A 20,000-nucleotide genomic window follows, 5' to 3' on the forward strand; every position below is an offset into this window, starting at 1 on the left:
TCTCGCCTTTTTTGGCATGAAGATTGCACACACGCAGTCATAGGAAGAGAGTGACTCAGCCAATCTGACAATGGGGATATCTATTTTAGAAATACTGTATACATATATTATGTATCTTCCTGGCAGGTGAATGGGATCCCTCTCATTGGAGAGACACATAAGGAGGTGGTCAATATTCTGAAGGAGCTGCCGAAGCATGTTTGCCTTGTGTGCTCTCACGTTGTGCCCCCTGCGATTCCCGACAGTGATGAGGAAGACGAGGATGATGTCCATCTCACCCTGAAAGAGCTGCTGGCTGAGTTCAATGACAAGGTGAAGGTGCATGTTGATGAAAGGATGAAGGCCTGAGCATTAGTGTTTCAAATCTAAAATAGTACAAACCGCATTTTCTACATCCTCTGCATTTGAAACAACACTGACATGCTCTTAAACCAATCTTCTTTCCCCGTGTCCTCTCCGTCCTCTCTTCTCGTCCCAGTTGGACCAGGGTTGTGTTATCCCCTGTCCTACAGCTGAGGACATCACCAAGCGTGGCGTGCCCCCCATGTCACCTCCTCTGGCCATGTGGGAGAGAGAGGCGCAGGTGGTCGAGCTAGAGAAAGGCGAGTCGGGACTGGGCTTCAGTATCCTGGACTACCAGGTCAGAGACATGCCCCTAAGCCTTTCTACAAATAGAACACACTCAAATAGGCTGCAGTCTAAGAATATCAATGTCGGGTTGCATAGGGTGAAGAAAACAGAGAAGCATATGGACTTCTTATATTTGTATATTTGTGAGCAAAACCGTTGAGACTGGAAAGTGCTTTGTCAGTTGCTGTTTTAGATTCACAACACGTCTAATCTTCAACAAAAATCCACATTAAGGCTTTCAAAACCATGTAAAGAGTAGCTTTTACACTGGTGCCTTTTATTCTGTTGTTTACCTGCATTTGTTTTGCATGCTATTCATAATCTTACTCATATTCTACTGTATGTATTTATCAATATTTTCAGCAATATTCAGAGGTGTGGCTTTGAGTCACATCACTGTGACTCAAGTCAGACCTGAGTCACATATTTGAAGACTTTAGACTTGTCAAAATCAAAAAAGACTTGCAACTTGACTTGGATTTTAACACCAATGACTCATGACACTACTTTGATTTGAGCTTTTTGACTTCAAAATACTTTATGCCTTCTTCCAAGCCCAATGATTAAAAGGTATGTTACTTAAAAAGTGCACTATACATCATTTCTCTTCATGATTTTTAAATTTCATTTAGAAAGAACATTAAACATGTAACAACATACAATATCACTTTTAGGTCTTATAGAAATAGAGTTAAAGATGTGTAAGTACAATGTCAGTACTATTTTTTTACAATTAAGTTCAGTCGTACTAGTTTGAACAAACTTGCTTTTAACAAATAAATAAAAATTTTAAAATACAAATTTTTAAGTAGTATTAGTATTCATGATTTTTGTACATTTGATATATTATCACTCACTGTTGCTAAAACGGTATTGCATTTAGCAAAGAGCACATCATGACTCGTTTAGGACTCAAAGCATAGTTTAGGACTTGTCCATTTTGACTTGGAACTTGTAGAACTTGACTTGAGAATTGCCTTGGGACTTGACTAGAGACTTATTCTTGATTTGGGATTTGACTTGGAACTTGACTAGGGACTTGTCAGTCTGATTTGGGACTTGACTCGAGACTTGAGCGCAAAGACTCGATATTTACTTGTGACTTGCAAAACAGTGACTTGGTTCCACCTCTGTCAACATGTAATTTCTCTGAAACTGTCCATGTATATCTTCAGTAAATAATCCTCTCTGTTCTTCTGTGTAATTGAAGGATCCTGAGGATGCCACTAAAACAGTTCTGGTAATCCGCTCCTTGGTGCCTGGAGGCGTAGCAGATCGAGATGGTCGCCTGCTGCCTGGTGACCGACTCATGTTTGTTAATGAATGTGACTTGGAAGGCTCCAGCCTGGATTATGCTGTGCACGTCCTAAAGTCCACCGGCTATGGCCCTGTCCGCATTGGAGTTGCCAAACCACTACCGGTATGTAAAGAGATGTCAATTCAAGCGAGCAATTTATTTTAATAAGGAGGAGTGCATTTACTTTTTTCGTGTGGAGCACTTGAGTGAATTGAGTTTTTGTGACATTAAATCTTTACCCAGAAGATTCTAATCTGCAGAACTAGAAGTGGCTGATGTGGATCAAATTCTCATCCTGATATGTTATTTTATGTTGTCAAGTTCATTTTCTTAAAAGTCAAATGACAAACTGTTTATGATTTATTTTAAAAAAAAACACAAATTTTCACAATAGCTTTGAGGAATTCCTACTCGGTAATTTGCAGCACTGCCCACAATGACCTAATCACCCAGAGTTATGGAATGAATGAACACTATCATATAGATGTATGTATCTGACAATTGACAAATGTATATTGTCATGGTGTTTATGTATATATACATACATACAATCACATCATGGGCTGCAGCACGTGCACCTATGTATTAAAAAATGGATTCTCTTTCCAGGATTACTTACCAAAATAATATAAATATATATAAATCAATAAACTTATAAAAGAGATGTATTCACACATGTGCAAGACAATTACTTAAATGCACATTTTTGTTTTTTTCTTGAGAGTACAGCATTTCTTCTCCTTTTTGTTGTGGACTGTGGCTTGGTAACAAGGAACAGAGAATCCAGTTACAGGCCGTCTGAATTTTTAATGCAGCTGAGAGATGAACACAATGCTCGACCACACTACAGATGGAGAGAGAAGGGGAGAGGAGAAGAGGGTGTCTAATTCACAGTCACCTTCTCTAGCCTGTTTGTGTCCATGTGAGTTTACACACTTTTAAAGTAAACTCCTAAACTCCTTAATTTCAACTGTGGAATTCTGTGTTCTCAGCTGGAACTGTGTGGCGGCTTAACACCCATCTCAGAGAGGAGCTTGCGGGCTTCCTGTGATGACACTGACAGCCACACTCAGATCAGCCTGCTAGCTGAGGCAGCGGAGGCTAACACCAACTCTTACAACTCTGAGGACAACAGCATCATCCAGCCGTGTTACACTACAACGGTATGTTGCGCATCACAAAACGAACATATGTAGAATACGTAATTTATTGATATTGCTGTACAGTTCTTTGCACATACTTTCTCCTTACTTTTTGTGATTTAGAAACAAATGAAACTTTGGTTTACAGGATAATAAAGGGTTGTGTTTGTCTCCTACATTTGGCTTACAGTAGAGTAAGGACAGTGTTTGTCTCCTACATTTGGCTTACAGTAGAGTAGGGACAGTGTTTGTCTCCTACATGCGACTTACAGGAGAGTAAGGGACAGTGTTTGTCTCCTACATTTGGCTTACAGCAGAGTAAGGGACAGTGTTTGTCTCCTACATTCGCCTTACAGCCGAGTAAGAGACAGTGTTTGTCCCCTACATACAGCTTACAGTAGAGGGGGGGGCAGTGTTTGTCTCCTACATTTGGTTTACAGTAGAGGGGGGGCAGTGTTTGTCTCCTATATTCGGCTTACAGGAGAGTAAAGGGCTGTGTTTGTCTCCTACATTCGGCTTACAGCAGAGTAAGGGACAGTGTTTGTCTCCTACATTCGCCTTACAGTCGAGTAAGGGACAGTGTTTGTCTCCTACATTTGGCTTACAGTAAAGTAAGAGACAGTGTATGTCTCCTACATTTGGCTTACAGGAGAGTAAAGGGCAGTGTTTCTCTCCTACATTTGGCTTACAGTAGAGTAAGGGACAGTGTTTGTCTCCTACATTTGGCTTAATGTAGAATAAGGGACAGCGTTTGTCTCCTACATTTGGCTTACAGTAGAGTAAGGGATGGTGTTTGTCTCCTACATTCGGCTTACAGTAGAGTAAGGACAGTGTTTGTCTCCGACATTTGGCTTACAGTAGAGTAGGGACAGTGTTTGTCTCCTACATGTGACTTACAGGAGAGTAAGGGACAGTGTTTGTCTCCTACATTTGGCTTACAGCAGAGTAAGGGACAGTGTTTGTCTCCTACATTCGCCTTACAGTCGAGTAAGAGACAGTGTTTGTCCCCTACATACAGCTTACAGTAGAGGGAGGGCAGTGTTTGTCTCCTACATTTGGCTTACAGTAGAGGGGGGGCAGTGTTTGTCTCCTATATTCGGCTTACAGGAGAGTAAAGGGCTGTGTTTGTCCCCTACATACAGCTTACAGTAGAGGGGGGGGCAGTTTTTGTCTCCTACATTTGGCTTACAGTAGAGGGGGGCAGTGTTTGTCTCCTACATTTGGCTTACTGTAGAATAAGGGACAGCGTTTGTCTCCTACATTTGGCTTACAGTAGAGTAAGGGATGGTGTTTGTCTCCTACATTCGGCTTACAGTAGAGTAAGGGACAGTGTTTGTCTCCTACATTTGGCTTACAGTAGAGTAAGGGACAGTGTTTTTCTCCTACATTCAGCTTACAGGAGAGTGAAGGGCAGTGTTTGTTTCCTACATTTGTCTTGACAAATGTTAGGTGCCAAAAAAAGTGCAAAACATAAATCTGAAATAAACAGAATCGACTCAGTCCTTGTTGAATTTCACCAGTTTGACATGTTTTATTTGGTTCATAAACATAAACTCACTTGTACAGTTTTTTCATAATCATGCACAATGGGATCCTTGTAAATGAGCATTTGCTTGATGCTTTACACTCAGCAGGAAGCATCTTTGCAATGACAGTTACAGTAACACTGCAGCAGTCTGAATCATGTAGTCCATCACACAGGAAGCATTGCTCATTACCATGCAAACCTGAGATTCTGTGAGTAGCCATTTTAGCTGCTCTAAGGGAGATTACCATGACGGCGTCTGCTCTCTCTGTTCATGTTCTATAGCAGGGAGCTTAGAGCCGGCTGTATCAGTATCACTGGGTCAGGCATAGAGAAAGTGCTCAGTGTCAAAGACTTGTTCCTCCATTGTGGCCTTGACTCAATCCTATTGAGGCAGCCTTTTGTACTCGCTTTTGCTTAATTACCAACAATTGCCTCTCAATGAAAAGTGCTTACTACTTGCATGACATTGGCACCTGGTCTAGCACAAGGGCATACAGTCCTGCCTCGATGTATCCCACACATACACACACAAAGAGACCCAGAGCAGCAAGTGTCAGTGTGTTCTCATCAAAGACGGGCTTGTTGCAAAGGTAGCTTCAGAACTTCAGTGCTTCTTGTACTTTCTGTGAAGGTTCAAAGACAATCTCCTCCTTGCCCTTTTTCTTTGTGAAGTGCCCAGGGGGACCAAAGAAGTCTACCTTCCTGCATGTTTTACATCTCTGAATTACTCCAAAGGCCTTAACCCCGGAGATTTAATAGTTGTTTGAAATCAATTTTGTCACATCAGAAATCTGATTGGTTGTGATGATAATAGTTTGGGACTTTAATGCCAGGTTATCTTTGCAATATGGGTTACTTTCTTAGAAGCTGTGAGATGTGCTCCATTGAATGTGCACCGAAGCTAATGTCGTCGGAAATCTACAATGGCAGCACACCTCTTAAAAAGGCAATGTCTGTTTGTTGGATGGTCCACCACTTTGGTCCAGACACAAATATTGCAACAATTATTGAATGAATACTCCTTGTGACATCATGTGGTTGATATTTGTAATTCAGAGTGAAATAACTTGATAAAACTAGAGTAACATCAAATCCAATTTCTTATTTTTAGCCTTACCCCTTGTTTTCGAGTGTCCCTTTGCACATCAGAACACAGTCACAAGGAATGCTGGTTAGAATCCTTTGAATTGGGATGAACCCTCAAGACCCTTATGAGTCATCTGTAGTCATAGATGACATTTACATAAGCAGACGCTACTATGGCAATGATGGTATTGTCACAATGACAGTTTGCCATCAAATAAAAAGTCATCAAATAAATGAAAAAAAAACAAAAGAAAACACTACTTTATTACTAGGTCTCTAGGGGTGCTCTGTAAGCTAACTTTAGCAACCAGTGCTCCTATCCTGGCAGTCTACACTGATGTTAGAGTAGTGGTAACATGTGCAGCAACTTTGTTTGTGGACTTAAGTAAAATTTCAGGCATCAAATGCCATCGAAGAGGGGAAATTTGATATGGAAATAATTCCAAAGTTTATTATAGCCCTGTCTTACAAAGCATCATACACAGGGCTTTACAGGTAGTAATGACAGCAGTGCACAACAATAGCAAAACAAACAAATATGTATGAGAGTGAGATAAACTACATAACTTGGGCTAGCTAGCTAGTTAGCTACAGGGATAGCATAGCTTACTACTAGCATTTTTTGTTATGCTTGTTATAAAGAAAAGGGCCATGATATGTTGAAACAACACTAAACTAAAATAATTCAATGGTTTTTAGATTTGTAAATCTTCATCAATAAAGAAAATACATCTGTGGCTTTCTTTGTTGCCTCTTCAGCAGTCTTGGGATAAAAAAAAAATCTCAACTTAGAGGGCAAAAAGCCTGAACACTTGGCTGTGCCCCTCTATCTTAATAAGGATCGGGACACCCTAGACCTAGACGTGAATGCAAAAAAACAGAGGTGTAAGGGCCAAGGTAGGGTCAAGGGCTGTATTGGGATTTAGCTTGAGTCTACAGTCATGCAAGCAGCTCTGTGAGGCTGTATTTACTTACAGCAATGCCTGCTAACATGCTAACATGCCTAGAATGATAATGCTAACAAAGCAGATGTTTAACATGTATAATGTTAACCATGTTCCGTGTCTTTTTTTTTAGCAAAAAAGCACAAAACACAGAGTACAGTTGAGGCTGTATAGCTAGAGGTAAAGTCAGCAGATCACCACAATGGTCACGACTTTTCCTCTGGGGACCATGATTGTCTGTATAAAATCTCACGACAATCCATTCAGAGTTGTGAATTTCTCACCCCATCGTCACGCTCTTACTCACTCATGCCCTCTGTCGTTTCTCTCGAAGGAAAACCGTCTGCGGCATCGTTTCGGCATCATGGAAGACGAGGATGGGCAGCAAGCGCCGCCTCTTCCCCCTCGCACCAGCTTTGAGAGGACAATCACTGTTGTCCGGGGCAACCGTAGCCTTGGTATGTTCTCCGTCTTTCTCATGGTAATGATGTCTTGGTGTGTGTACGTCGCTGGCATGGCGATAATGACGCTAATAGGCGGTGGTGATGACGACTGCCCTGAAGAGGAGTGGTGAAATGATGTGCTCCTCATACCCGAGAGAGGAGATGATTACGTGTGTGTGTGTGTGTGTGTGTGTGTGTGTGTGTGTGTGTGTGTGTGTGTGTGTGTGTTTGTTTGTCTGAGAGGCTTGTATGAGGGTGCACAGAAGGTTAAAGTAATATGAAATAACATTAAGAAGTAATATGAGTATATTTAAATTTGAATGCAGATCTAAATATACATGTTTTCATACTCCAATGTTGAGAGTACATTGGTTTTTCAAACATGACAGGGAGGAAACAACAGGGTGTAAGGCGCTCCTGCACTTTCATCTAAGGGTATTGTGCAAACCTTAATGAAACAAACTCATTTGTATTCTGGAAACTTGCTCTAATAAGGCGCCACACTACTTGTGGGTGTGTGAAAGTTTAAAATTATGTAAATGTTCATAGGTAGAGAAAATCAAGGTCATAACCTACAGTCTGTGTGTCACTACATTCTTTGGTTTTCATCTGTTTAAAATATTGTAGGCCCTCTTGCAGAGATATTTAATGTAGCATGGCTTTCTGGATGCGGAGGGTATACAGATTGCCTGTGTTTTTTGTTAATTTTAATATATTTAAACTGGAAGCAAAAACTTCAGCATGGGCAGAGTTATGGTTTGTATCTGTAAAGCCCAATTATTGGAGATTTTTTATTATGTAGTACGATATCTCTTTGCACTACTTTACAATTTTCCTATTATTAGGTGCCATGTACTATTCTATCCATTGTGCAACTATGATTTTATGCCCAATGTTGGAGATGAGGCATTAGTGATGTGTGGGTCAGGGTCTGAGAGCCAATCTGCCCCATATGAGTTTATCGAAGACCTGAACCCAAACCGCAATTTGCAAACCGGAGCTTAAAGTTTTTTAGATAAATGACCACCCGTAATAACATATTTGCTATTGGCCATAATGTAAGTAATTCGATATTACAATATAAAACATGTTTTTTTGCTTACAAAAATAATGGAAAACAACAACTGCTCATCCATCTTTAACCACTTGAAACCCTAGAAAAATTGGCTCGATTTCTTCCAAAAACATGGGAAGAAGACAATGAGCAATGAAACAAGAAATTATTAAAAAATAGCAAGAAATTAGTTAAAAATACAAGAAAATTACCTGAAAATTAGTATTAAAAATGAAATATTTTTTTAAAAAGTAAAAAGTGAAAATTACAATGATTTTGTCACATAAGTTTAAATATCTAATTATGAAATTATGATAATTACAAGTAGCTTTTTTCCTAGACATTTTTCCCTAGCTTTTTTAAAACATAATTTTCTAAATCTACTAATTTGTAAAACATTTATTATCAAGTTGCTCATTTACCTTTTCCTATGTTTTTGAAAAAAATCACACTAATATACTCTGAGCTCAAAGGTTTTTCTACTTTTGAAAGGCATCTGAAAGCAGCACAAGAATCGGTCCAGGCTTCAAAGGGTTACATGATTATATCTAAAGTATGATATTGAGCGCACAGCTGATAACCTCTTTGGTTTGTTGACATGAGCACACAGCTGATAAGTACGATGATTTGTTTACATACCATTAGAGAAATGGATTTTTAACGGATTTAGAGCGGCACGTGCTGGCTGTTAGGACATGGTGTTAGGCCATATTTGCAGAGGAAAATATTTTTACCGGACATTATGACTGGAAAGATTTAGTCAAAATATGTCGTACTTCAACAAACATTCCTGGTTAAAAGCCTAATAACTGAGCACAGCGGCACTGATGAAAAAGCTGCTTGCTTGGTGAGAGACAAGGAGAAAGAGGGAGACAGAGGGAGGGGAAGAGAAAGTGGAAACTGGATTATTGCACAATGTTTCTGTAACTTAATAACTTACTCAGCAGGCTGCTGTATAACTTTGTGATCTGCCCACTCAAAACCAGCAATATTTCCAACAACTTTACCCAAACAGCCCGACCCACACGTCGGTCGGCCCGCGCATCACTATGAGACATCCTTACATGTTCAGCAAGCACAGCATATGGCTGGTTTGTATAACAAGGACTGAATGGAGTTTAGAGCCAAGAAGAAAGTTAAAGAAGAAGGTTTAATGGACTAAAATGAGGTCTTTTTTATTGCCTTGCTCGTCTAAATACGTGAATATAAGCAGCCTAGTTAGAAGTCTTTGTGAATTCTTGAATGGTGTGAATCTGTTGCACTTATTGTATGTTTGTGGTACTCTAATGAAGTTTTGTTGAGGTCAAAACAAATAGATTTTCTTATGGAAATTGTTACAGAAAATGTATTTTGATGCTGTGTTATTAGCAACACCTGAGACATTAATCATAGTCTTCAGACTTCCTCTCATGTCTTCAAAATGTGTGACTTGTCAGCGTCAGTAGCTGTGTCTCCAGTCGACTGTATTCCATGCACTATGATTGTATTGTAATTTGAATGTAACACCAAAAAACAATAAACTATTTATTTGATCAAAAAATAAGCACAAAGTCATTTCTTTGACCAACTTCAAATTCTGTACGACCATAGTGTTGTGGATGTGCATAGTCCTCCATTAGATGGCAATGTAGTATGCAGGCGCCGTAGACTAGACTTCCTAATTTGCTGTGGCCTTCCCTGTCTGCACTGTGTGTGTGTGTGTGTGTGTGTGTGTGTGTGAGGTGTGCGCGTATGTGTGTGTGTGTGTGTGTGATGCCTGATTTACCTGCTTCTGCCTGTTTGCATTAATGAAGTGTTTGTGTAATCCGCCTAGCGTCCGGTTTGATAATGCCAGAGTCAGGTGTTTGTGCGACTGGCATGTGTCACCCCCTCGAGTCACCTGTGCCCTGCGCCCTTTGCGGGTGCGATTGTGTTTGTGCACCTTATGCGAATGTGACTGGGAAGGATGACGCTGTGTAAATGTCAAGCATGTGTAGCCGTGTTTGTGTGCTAATCTGCCTAGTGTCTGTCTTGATTATGCTGATTATGCCAGGTGTCAGGTGTCAGGTGTTTGTTTGGGCGACTGTCTGTCTGTTTGGCATGCATTCAAAGCAGCCTTAGCCAACCCTCCACTCACCTGTGCTCATGTGTGTGTTTGTGTACGTGTTTGTGTATGTGCGCGTTGGCAGGGATGTCGGTGAGTGCTATCAAGGACGGCTCAGGCATGCTGGTGCGCACTGTGGTCCAGGGGGGCTCTGTTAGCCAGGATGGCAGGCTGGGGGTGGGGGACGCCATCTTGGCCATCAACGGAGAACCTACATCCAATCTGACCAACGCCAGGGCCAGGGCCACGCTCCGCAGACACTCTGTCATAGGGCCAGAGATGAGGTGAGGAGCCAGTCACTGTCCAACAGCATTGCATTATGTAGAGGGTTTTGTTTTGGGCTGAAAAAGGAACAGGTGATCCGGGGTGGTTCTAGCACATTTGGTGCCCTAGACAAGCCCCCTTGGCACCCCTACCCCTTAAAAAAAAAACAAATAAAAATCTAACCAACAAAAAAAAAAAAAAGAATATGTGCTAATTTGCTTTTAGTGCTAGTAACATGTTGGGCATATGTTATAATATTCAAATACATAAATAACCAATAAATGCTCATTAAACAATTCAAATAAAATGGCCAAAAAGAAAATATAAACTAACTTGACCTGAAAAATAATAATAAAAAATACAAGTTCACTTTCTAATTGAACTGTGGATGCACAGATTTTGAAAATCTCAGCAGATACTGATACCAATGTTTAAATTAACAATGTGGCAGATAGCTGATAACAATGTTTTTTTATATGTTGTTTTTTGTTTTCATTTATTCTTCTTTTGTGCAATCCATTTTTTTTTGAAAATCTTTAACTGAAACCCACCTACAGTGTAACTCAGTGGAAGCTTCTGGGTAGTAAATTTGGCGCCCCACCTGGGATGGCGCCCTAGGCAGCCGCATAGATCGCCTATGGCAAGCACCACCATTGCAGGTGATGGCTACCATAGAATCATGGTGTACTTTGCACAACTCTATAAAAGCTCTTCCAGGCATTATAAAGTTTTCTCAGTCTACATCACCGTGCTCCCTATGAATCACCTGTTTTCAATAATTCTCAGTGTGACTCCGGAAAAACCAGGTGACTGGATATGGAACACTGTATGCGTCACCCTCTTACAATGGCTCAAGTGCTGCTTCAGATTTCTTAATTGTCGTAGAGAGGGACCTCTGGCTCTGACACCCCACATGGCATCATCAAGTACAAATACAGCTGAAAATAAAGTTCTGCTAATTTGAAAGTAGCAGCCCAGCAGCACAGAATGTTAACCACAGTTTTTATGATATGCAGCAATGTTATGTGGTCTTCTTGACTTGTCATGGTGGTAAAAGCACTGGTGTTACGAATACCAATAACGATGGCTTCATTTTAGTGTCCCAGTAAGTCGTGTCAGTGATCAGGATCCTCGGAAAGAAGCAGCTAAATAGAATTCAGCCGTCATTAATTTCAGTGTTTATCCCTGTGCGTTCTCTGCCGTGACAACGTCAGAATGCCTTCTGTTGAAAAAAGGCCCATGGCTTAAAGACCCTGCCAACCCAGACAGGTGTTTTCACTTATTCTGGCTAATTAGACATCTTCTGAGGTTGAAGTCAGGCTGAGCTATGTTGGATTTATGTAACTTTGCGATATGAAATGATAAATGTGTCTCTCCAACCCACTGTAATATCTGACACATCAATCTGTTTTAAAACGATTACTTTGAAAAAGGTAAGTTGTGAAAAAAGAGCATTATTAACCAACTTAAAAAATTACTTCATTCAGTAACACATAAAATAATTAAGTATTCTCAAATCAAGTGATCAAGTTTGAGTAACACAACTGCTTGGAAATTAAGTTGAAAAAACTTTATGTGTCACCGATAGAAGTCATTATTTAAAGTTGTTTAACAATTCTCTTTATTCAGTGTATTAGATGTAAGTTATGTTGACTTTATGTATTATTAACATTTCTTGCATTAACCTAATTTTGTGAGGTTGTTGAAACTCAAAATGACAACTGAAATGAACCTGTTCTTTTGAAGTGTTAGCACCTTAAGTAAAACAAGTTAGTCCAACTTAATTGAACAGTGTTGCTTACTTAGTGTAATTTAGGAAGCTGTTTGCCTCAGATAAACAAGGTAAGTACAACAAAGACTGTTTAATTCAGAGGTTTGTTTTTTATTTTAACAAAATGCTATTCTGAGCATCTTAAGACAAGGCCAGTGTTTGTAGAAACAAATGGAATTATTCATTCTCAACAAATTCACTTTTAAGCCTTAGGGGGAAAAAAAATCTAGATATACTCAGACTAAATCTCTCTCTGCGACTTTATTTAAGATTTTAACAGGGCTCCAAGGCACACTATTATCACAAAAACAAATATTCAATCAAGATTTAGTCAGCTTACAATCAAATTGAAACATTCCATCAAAATATGCATATTATGTGTATGCTTTTAAGAGTAATAAACTAAACAGCACTTTGCAACTGCTGGTTGCAAAACTCCAATAATTTTTGCTTATATATTCTTAATTATGTTACAAAAGAGAACTTGCAGATATCCTCACTACACCACATGAAAAAACTTTTTTGGCACGATCAAGTTAAGTCAGACTAACTTGGTTAACTTATTAAGTTGCTAACACTTAGAATGAACAAGTTAATTTTACTTGTCATTTTTAGGTTGCAACGACTTCGAAAGAATTAAGTACTAATCAAGCACAACTAGATTTTGTGTCAGAAATCAGACACTTTTGGGGGCGTTCCAGTTGGAATTTTTGATTAGTCACTCGGATATTCCAACTTTTACATTCCAGTGTAATGCACTGTGAGATCAAACAAGGTCTGTGTATGCCCACACTGACCTTAGAAGAGGTGAAATTGTGGACCATAAGTGAAAACACCTGTATAAAGGAAACTCAAAAAATTGAGTTCTATTATTTGAGACACATTTTATCACCCTAATGATGTAAGTCTACATCATTACATGCAGGAAACATCATGACTGAAACTTCACTATCTCTGGAACTGTGAATTTATTTAAGTAGTGGCCACAATGTGCTGTATTCCAAATGTTTCCCACTGTTTCATATTTAGGATCCAATACTTATTTCTGCCTAGCAAAATCAGTTTCCTCTTTGGAGATTTCGGTCTTGATTCAGTATTAGGAAACCATCAATAAGCCATCACAAAAAGTGATCTGCTTTCGAAAGCAATTAGAAAAACAGATTTGATGATGATTCCCAACCCCCAACACACCCAGTGATGATGATCCTCCTAATCCAATGCATCTCTAACTGTGCCAGAGGTGTGCTGCAACCACCTGGCACAAAATGCATGATACTTGGGTAAATTGAAATTTGGGACTTTTGGTGCATTATGCCTGGATAACATCTTCTTACTTATCTCTGTAAACTATGATCAGTTATGAGCTTACTTTATCTTAAAAAATTGTATGAAAATGTACAGATCATTAAAATGCAACCAGTTACCATGGCTACTACACCACAATCGTGAATTTCGTAGGTTATAATGTGGCCGAACGTGACTAAAAGATAACACATAACATGGTAACACTGCTGTTTTTTGTATTGGAAAAATTTGATTCAAAAGAACAAGTGTTTGCATTGTGCATTTCTGCAGACCATGGATATCTTGCATTTGTGCATTATTTTTTAGAGAATACAATGAAACTTTTTGTTTCTTAACAACGCTGTGGTATAGACTGGTTAGATTTAGGTACAATAAGCTAGGGATGTCCTGATCTGATCTCAAATATCGGTAACAGGAGTCACTGAAGGCATTTCTCAACTGATCAAGATTGGCTGTATTGAGCTATTGTGAGCTCGAATCAATTCCGTGTTTATGTCAGCTCTTCTGTATCAGCTTTATTCAACGGATTAAAGGTTATGCAGGTAACAAAAGCTACATGGAAGCAACTAACACTGGAAAATACTCTCTTAAAGGGACAGAGAAATTCATTCTCAACAGTCACAAGGCCAAAAAAAACTTAAAGGGAGGGTTTGTTAGTTATTGTGTAAAAAGCAAAATAAAAAACATCTACAGCTTGGATGCAGGTTTATTTTTTTTTCTCCACACATTTGAGAGCTTTTTAATAGTCATGCATATACGTTTGATTGATTTGATAATGCTGTACTTCTTCTTATCTTATTATCTAGAAAAATAAAGTATTGGATCAGAAATCGGTATGGGCAAGTACTCAATATTAAATTACTACTTGATCAGGACTCCCCTCTGAAAAAAAGATCACGTTTTGACTTTTAAAAAAGCCGCTGTAAAAGTATGGAAAAATACCCAGTTTCGGTGGCTCAAATGCCAAAATAAATGTCGCAAAGGTTTGCCAAAAAACAATCAGGTTTTGTTATTGGTCTTGTCTTGATCAGTGGTCTGCAGCTCGGGAGCTGTCTCGCCGATGGTACCATTATTATCATCTCCACCTCCCAATCACAAAATCAGCTCATAAACTATGTTACCTATGATGATATTCCATGTATGAAATGTGTGGTTTGCAGAATGTAAAATGCCAACATTTTCCTCTGGTGACTGGGCTGAGTGACCACCACTTATGACCCAAAACAAGGCCCTGCACTGGGCTCAGCGTGAAAGTAGGACACGTGTGGCACATGTAAAGCAGATTTCAGTCAGTTATATAGCACAGTTATTTATACTGCATTCATATGCATTTCCCCTCATGTCATAGTTTAAACACGTCTTTGCTTGAAAAACGAGAAAGCCAGAGTTCTTACTTTAGAGAGAATGTAGAGAGCTCCTTTGGGAATGTAGAGAACAATCAACTGCTACAAAAAAAAGTAATTGAATACTGCTCACATTTTCTAGATCCACCCATGCAGATCTTGACAGTCTGTGTGACTCGAATGAGTGAGTATATGTGCATCATAAATATAAATATGTGCTTGCCGCAGTCACAAACATGACTTTCACTGCATCATCACGTCTAAACGATCTCGTCTCACTTTGGATCTCCATTACCACCTTGTTTTTGACACTGCAGTCATAGTTGACTGAGGCGCCGCAGTCATGTTAAATTAGATTAGATGATGAAATTTTAAAGATTGCCGGAGGGAAAATTGGGTAAATCATTACTTGTTCTAACATCAGCAGTTATGGCTCCACATTGACAATGCTTGTTTGGCTGATTGGAAATGTGCCCCACCTCCACTACTGTGCTGCCCTGCAAAACACCCACTCTCTCTCTCTCTCTATCAACCTCTCCCTCTCTCTCTCTCTTGCTTTTACCGACACACACTCACACACACACTAACACACACACACATACACAGCCTTTCAATGGTCTAACCTCCAAAAACACCTTTTTCCTGCTATGGGAAATATCTCTGAATAATTCATCGCTCATCTCACCTTGAACAGTGCGCTTCTGAATAAAAGAGCGTTTTAAAGAGCCTCTCACAGATGCACACCACAGTACACACACAGATGAACACACACATGCATTCTGTCTTTCTCCGTCACATGCACACACACACACAAACACACTCGCCCGCACACACATGCTCACACTGCCTCCTCCTGACAGCACTGCAGACAAACTAACAGAGAGTGGAGGCAGATGAGTTGCTTTGGCAGCCCCAGAATAAGACAGACATAGAAGGGTGAGGGCTTGTCACTATCAAACTGCCTCTGTTGAGACACGACAGGCTGTCCACATGGCTCAGTCACAACAGCTTAGTGTGGAAGACCTCCATATTCAATCTGCCACCATGAGTGGAACAGAGAAATTGGCTCTTTCAGTGGATTCAAACAGCATGTCTGCTGGTGGCGTCACACAAGAATGGAAGTGGGAGGGGGAGGGGCTTTAATGATGTCCCACTGACACTTTATTTAAATGATGTCATTTACGCCATAGCTTAGACAGATCCGGGCTTATGCAAAACACATTTTATTATTCCAAATGTTATGTTTCAGAAATGCTTAGAGCTGTCTTGAATCAAAAATGCATCTTGTAGTGACAGTGGAATATACATTTTGTTTTCATTTTTCTCATAAGCAGTGATGAGAGAGTGGGGCACATCTGTCATTTTAGGCCACTGAAAAACATTTGACATGTAAGACAGCAGCCTTAAAATTAGTGGTTGGTTATTGATTGTTTTTTAGATCTTAGATAAAAAAAAATAAATAAATAAAACTAATAATAATAATTGTTAACCCTTTAACACCTAGATTGACATCAGTTTTCTTCATCAGTTTTGCATTTAAACCTCTAAAACCTGAGAAATTGATGGTCTGATTGGCAAAATATAGCCTGCATACTGAAATAAAAAAAGAGGGTGAAAAGGAAATAACCTGAAAATTAGCTGGGGGGTAATTATTGCATATGATCAAAAACATGGGAAAAATGTCTAAAAAACTATATTTCTAATTCTCTTAATTATTTAAAATTCTGTGACAGGAAAACTTTTCAATTTTTCTTGGCACTCTTTTTGAGTGTATTTTTTAACTTCTTTTTTGAGGGTGCTTATTTTCAAGTCATTTTCATACTAATTTCTGGGCTATTTCTTGTCAGTTCACCCTCCTATGTTCAAAGAAATCAAGTCAATTTGCTCAAGTTTCAAAGGGTTTATTGCTTATCGATTACTAATGATGAGTAGAATAGTTAACCATTATTAAAGTGGAAACTGGCAACTTTTTATCACTTTGCATGTTTGAAGAGCTTAGCAACAGCACTCCTTTTTTTTCTGCAGGGTAGAGTTCACGCAGTTAGTCCAGTTGTTCATTCATTTCATTCATGCCACAATTTCCATTACTGAGGCTAGTGACTGCAAAGACCTTCACCTGATGCTCTATGGCAGTCAATAGCTACCAGAGAAAACAAAAGCGCAATCCTCTTCCTGTTTTGGTTGCACAATTGTTAACGCATTTCTTTTGTGCTGTAAGCAGAGCCTTTATTTGCCCTGTATGTCGTTTCCAGGGGCAAACAGAATTGTATAATGAAAGCGAAGCTGCAATCTAAAGACAAATGCTGTCATTATTCTAGTCTAGTCAATAAATTGTGCAATCAACAATTTCTTCACATTTATATGTTAGAGTGAAATATTCTCTATTTCCACTTTAAACATTGCTTAAGGTGCTTGAAGCTTTACCATCTTTTATTTAAGGGTACATATTTGTTAAAGCTAAAAGCTGTCAAATGGTCAATACTAGACGGTACCCACCAAATTCCTCGTCCCACCCCACTGCGCTGTGATTGGCTAGTGCTAACCCTAACACGAACCTTTCTGCCCTAACGCAAACCACCTCAACCTTGACTCATCAAGTTTTGAAGACTAGCCAATGACCATAAGCAGGGAAAGACTAGGTGAGACTCTCTGGTGGTTTGATGGGTACTATCTAGCATCCACTCTGTCAAATCACCTGATTGACAGCTCTGACCTTGTGAAGTTAACCTGTACCTGGAATGAATATGAATTAAAGCACTGGTATTTTTGAAATTATGCTTATTTGCTTTCTTACCAAGAGTTGGTTGAAAAGATCGATACCAATCGCACTCAAATGTCATGTAGACAACAAGACTCCAGGAAGTTCCTACAACTAGTCAAAAAATATTCCATGAAACCCCAGTTTATCAGTTTTAAATTTAATTTAACATTTAACATTAAGATATAATGTGTTTACTAGTGAGCTTTTAAATTAAATTCATTACCAGAAAAAGTGTCGGAATTTTGTGTTTCTGCAAACCCCAGACACGATCCATCTGTACATTCTTATGCATTGGATAGGTTGACATTTTTCACTTCTTTACAGTGCAAGGACACAGTGGTTTAATGTATGGTTAGGTTTAGGCAAAAAAACACTTGGTTATGGATAGGAAAAGACCATGTTTTGGCTAAAAAAAAACTTTGGCTTTTGGCGGCACATTCGTGGCTGGAAATGCAGCGATATCTCAATAGAAAATATCTGCTTTTTATCCCCTGTGGAAACACAACAATAAATTACTAAAACACCCCTGTTTGGGGGCTAAAAAGCCAGAGGAAATGCAGGGATAACATGCTAAAAGACAACCATTTTGGGTTTTTTGGGTTTTGGTCTCAAACTGTGGTCTGCTATGAGTCCCGCCATCCACCAACCCTTCCACCTCCTGACGACAAAGTCCGCTCATACACTGCGTCACTTTAGAAACGTTGATATGATAAAAATGATATATACAATTGTAGTGCATCCAAGGTTTGGAAGCGTACAATGTTGGCTAGCTGTTTCCCCCTGTGTCCAGTCTTTGTGCTAAGCTTACAAGATGGCTGACTCCTGGCTGTTGCTACAGTACAGATGTGGTGTCAATCTTTCCATCTAACCCTCAATAAGAAAGTTACTAAAAGAATCTCTCAAGATGTCAGACTGTTCCTCTAAACTATAATATTTCATTATTCCCTCCTTCAATGGCTGAAATAATCATCCATCTATCATGAATAGAAACCATTCACAAAGTGCCGTGTCATTCCTCTCACTTTTTATCATCCTATGTATTATTGTTTGGTGCAGAATGTTAAAAAAAATGTGCAAATGTCAACTCCATATTAATATTTTAAATGTTTTCACCCTGCCCCCACACTTCCTCTCCCACATTCCTCTGCCCTCAGCATAACCTATGTCCCAGCCCATCAGGTGGACGAGTACCGCGCCCGTTTGTGTTTACCGCCTCTGGCATCCATTGCAACAACCAGCGCGAGTCCCTCACCCACCCCACCGACCCCTTCTCCAGAGCCTGCCTCGGCTCCGGCCAGATCCCCAGATCCGATCAGAGCTGCTGCGGCTCCGACTCCGGCTTCGTTCACCCTCAGACCCTCCGCTTCGGTCAAATTTAAATCGGCAGCTCCAGATCCAGCAATACGCAGAACCTCGGCTTCCTTCAAAGCTCCATCCAGGGGCCCAGCCGTGGTCCCCACCATCACCCCGGCCCCAGACTCAAGGTAATGTAAGATCCAGAGGTCTCACTCTGTTATTTATGGTCACCTAATCCCTAGTCAGGCCCCCAGAGTGTGAGATAAACCTGTCTCAGGGTTTATTAGACTTCAAGGCTCCTGCTTTATTACATGTTGATATGTTTGCTGCAGAGAGTTCAGGCTGTGAAATACACTCTATACATTCTGCCCGTTCTGTGTCAACCTCCTGATATTATAGCAGCCAGGCTTTTATTACTGTTACGGATCGCACTTTTCAGCCGCTGAAAGTCATGCTAATGATCTGAGTTATTATCTGACACTTTAATTAAGCGTATCCATGGAAGAAACAATGTGTTTCAGTACGCTGCCGGCTCAGTTTGAGTCTCTTCCAGTCCGCATTTTCTCCTCTCCATTCTTCTTTGTGGTAAAGAGAAAAAAAAGCTTCTCTGAATGTTGAATCTCTGAGTTATATTTAGCCGTTCGCTTATGGATCTCGGTGCTGACTGTCAGCGAAAATGAATTGTTTCGCTTCTGTCTATCCCTGCTTTCGCTCCATCTTCTTGCCTCTGCCTTTCTCCTCCCTCGCTCACTCCCATTTCTCTGCGCAGCCTTTTCTTCGCTCTTATCTTCCAGTGCGTTGTCTTTGTCTCTCTCTCTGCTAGACTCCTCTCTTGACTCTTTGTGTCTACATCTGCCTCTCATCTCTCTCTCTCTCTCTCTCCCTCTCTGGTTTTTTCTCTTTACCTCATTTTCCCTCTCCTCCCTCCCGTGCGAGCCTTGGTCCTATCCTCCTCTCCTGGCCGCTCTCTTTCAGCCCTGGTGGAACCATTTGTTCTGCCCTCTTCTGTAACTTAACTGGCTACAGGCTCCTGCTGCGCAGATAGCACCACTA

General features: G+C 39.9%; 1 protein-coding gene across 2 annotated transcripts in view; it reads left to right on the forward strand.

Moving 5' to 3' along the window:
• LOC121942342 (multiple PDZ domain protein) overlaps positions 1-20,000 on the forward strand; it is a 58,759-nt gene that overhangs the window by 14,911 nt on the left and 23,848 nt on the right. The window contains exons 15-22 of one of the 2 annotated variants that reach the window (XM_088075461.1): positions 127-312; positions 479-640; positions 1,841-2,050; positions 2,920-3,090; positions 6,962-7,085; positions 10,293-10,491; positions 15,033-15,074; positions 18,806-19,135. In XM_088075461.1, coding sequence (XP_087931587.1) covers positions 127-312; positions 479-640; positions 1,841-2,050; positions 2,920-3,090; positions 6,962-7,085; positions 10,293-10,491; positions 15,033-15,074; positions 18,806-19,135 — 1,424 coding nt within the window. The remainder of the gene's footprint in view (positions 1-126; positions 313-478; positions 641-1,840; positions 2,051-2,919; positions 3,091-6,961; positions 7,086-10,292; positions 10,492-15,032; positions 15,075-18,805; positions 19,136-20,000) is intronic. The other variant, XM_088075460.1, reaches the window with a different exon arrangement.

The sequence above is a fragment of the Plectropomus leopardus genome, chromosome 3 (genome assembly GCF_026936395.1).
Source record: "Plectropomus leopardus strain MGB_pleo_1.0 chromosome 3, ASM2693639v1, whole genome shotgun sequence".
NCBI lineage: Eukaryota > Metazoa > Chordata > Actinopteri > Perciformes > Serranidae > Plectropomus > Plectropomus leopardus.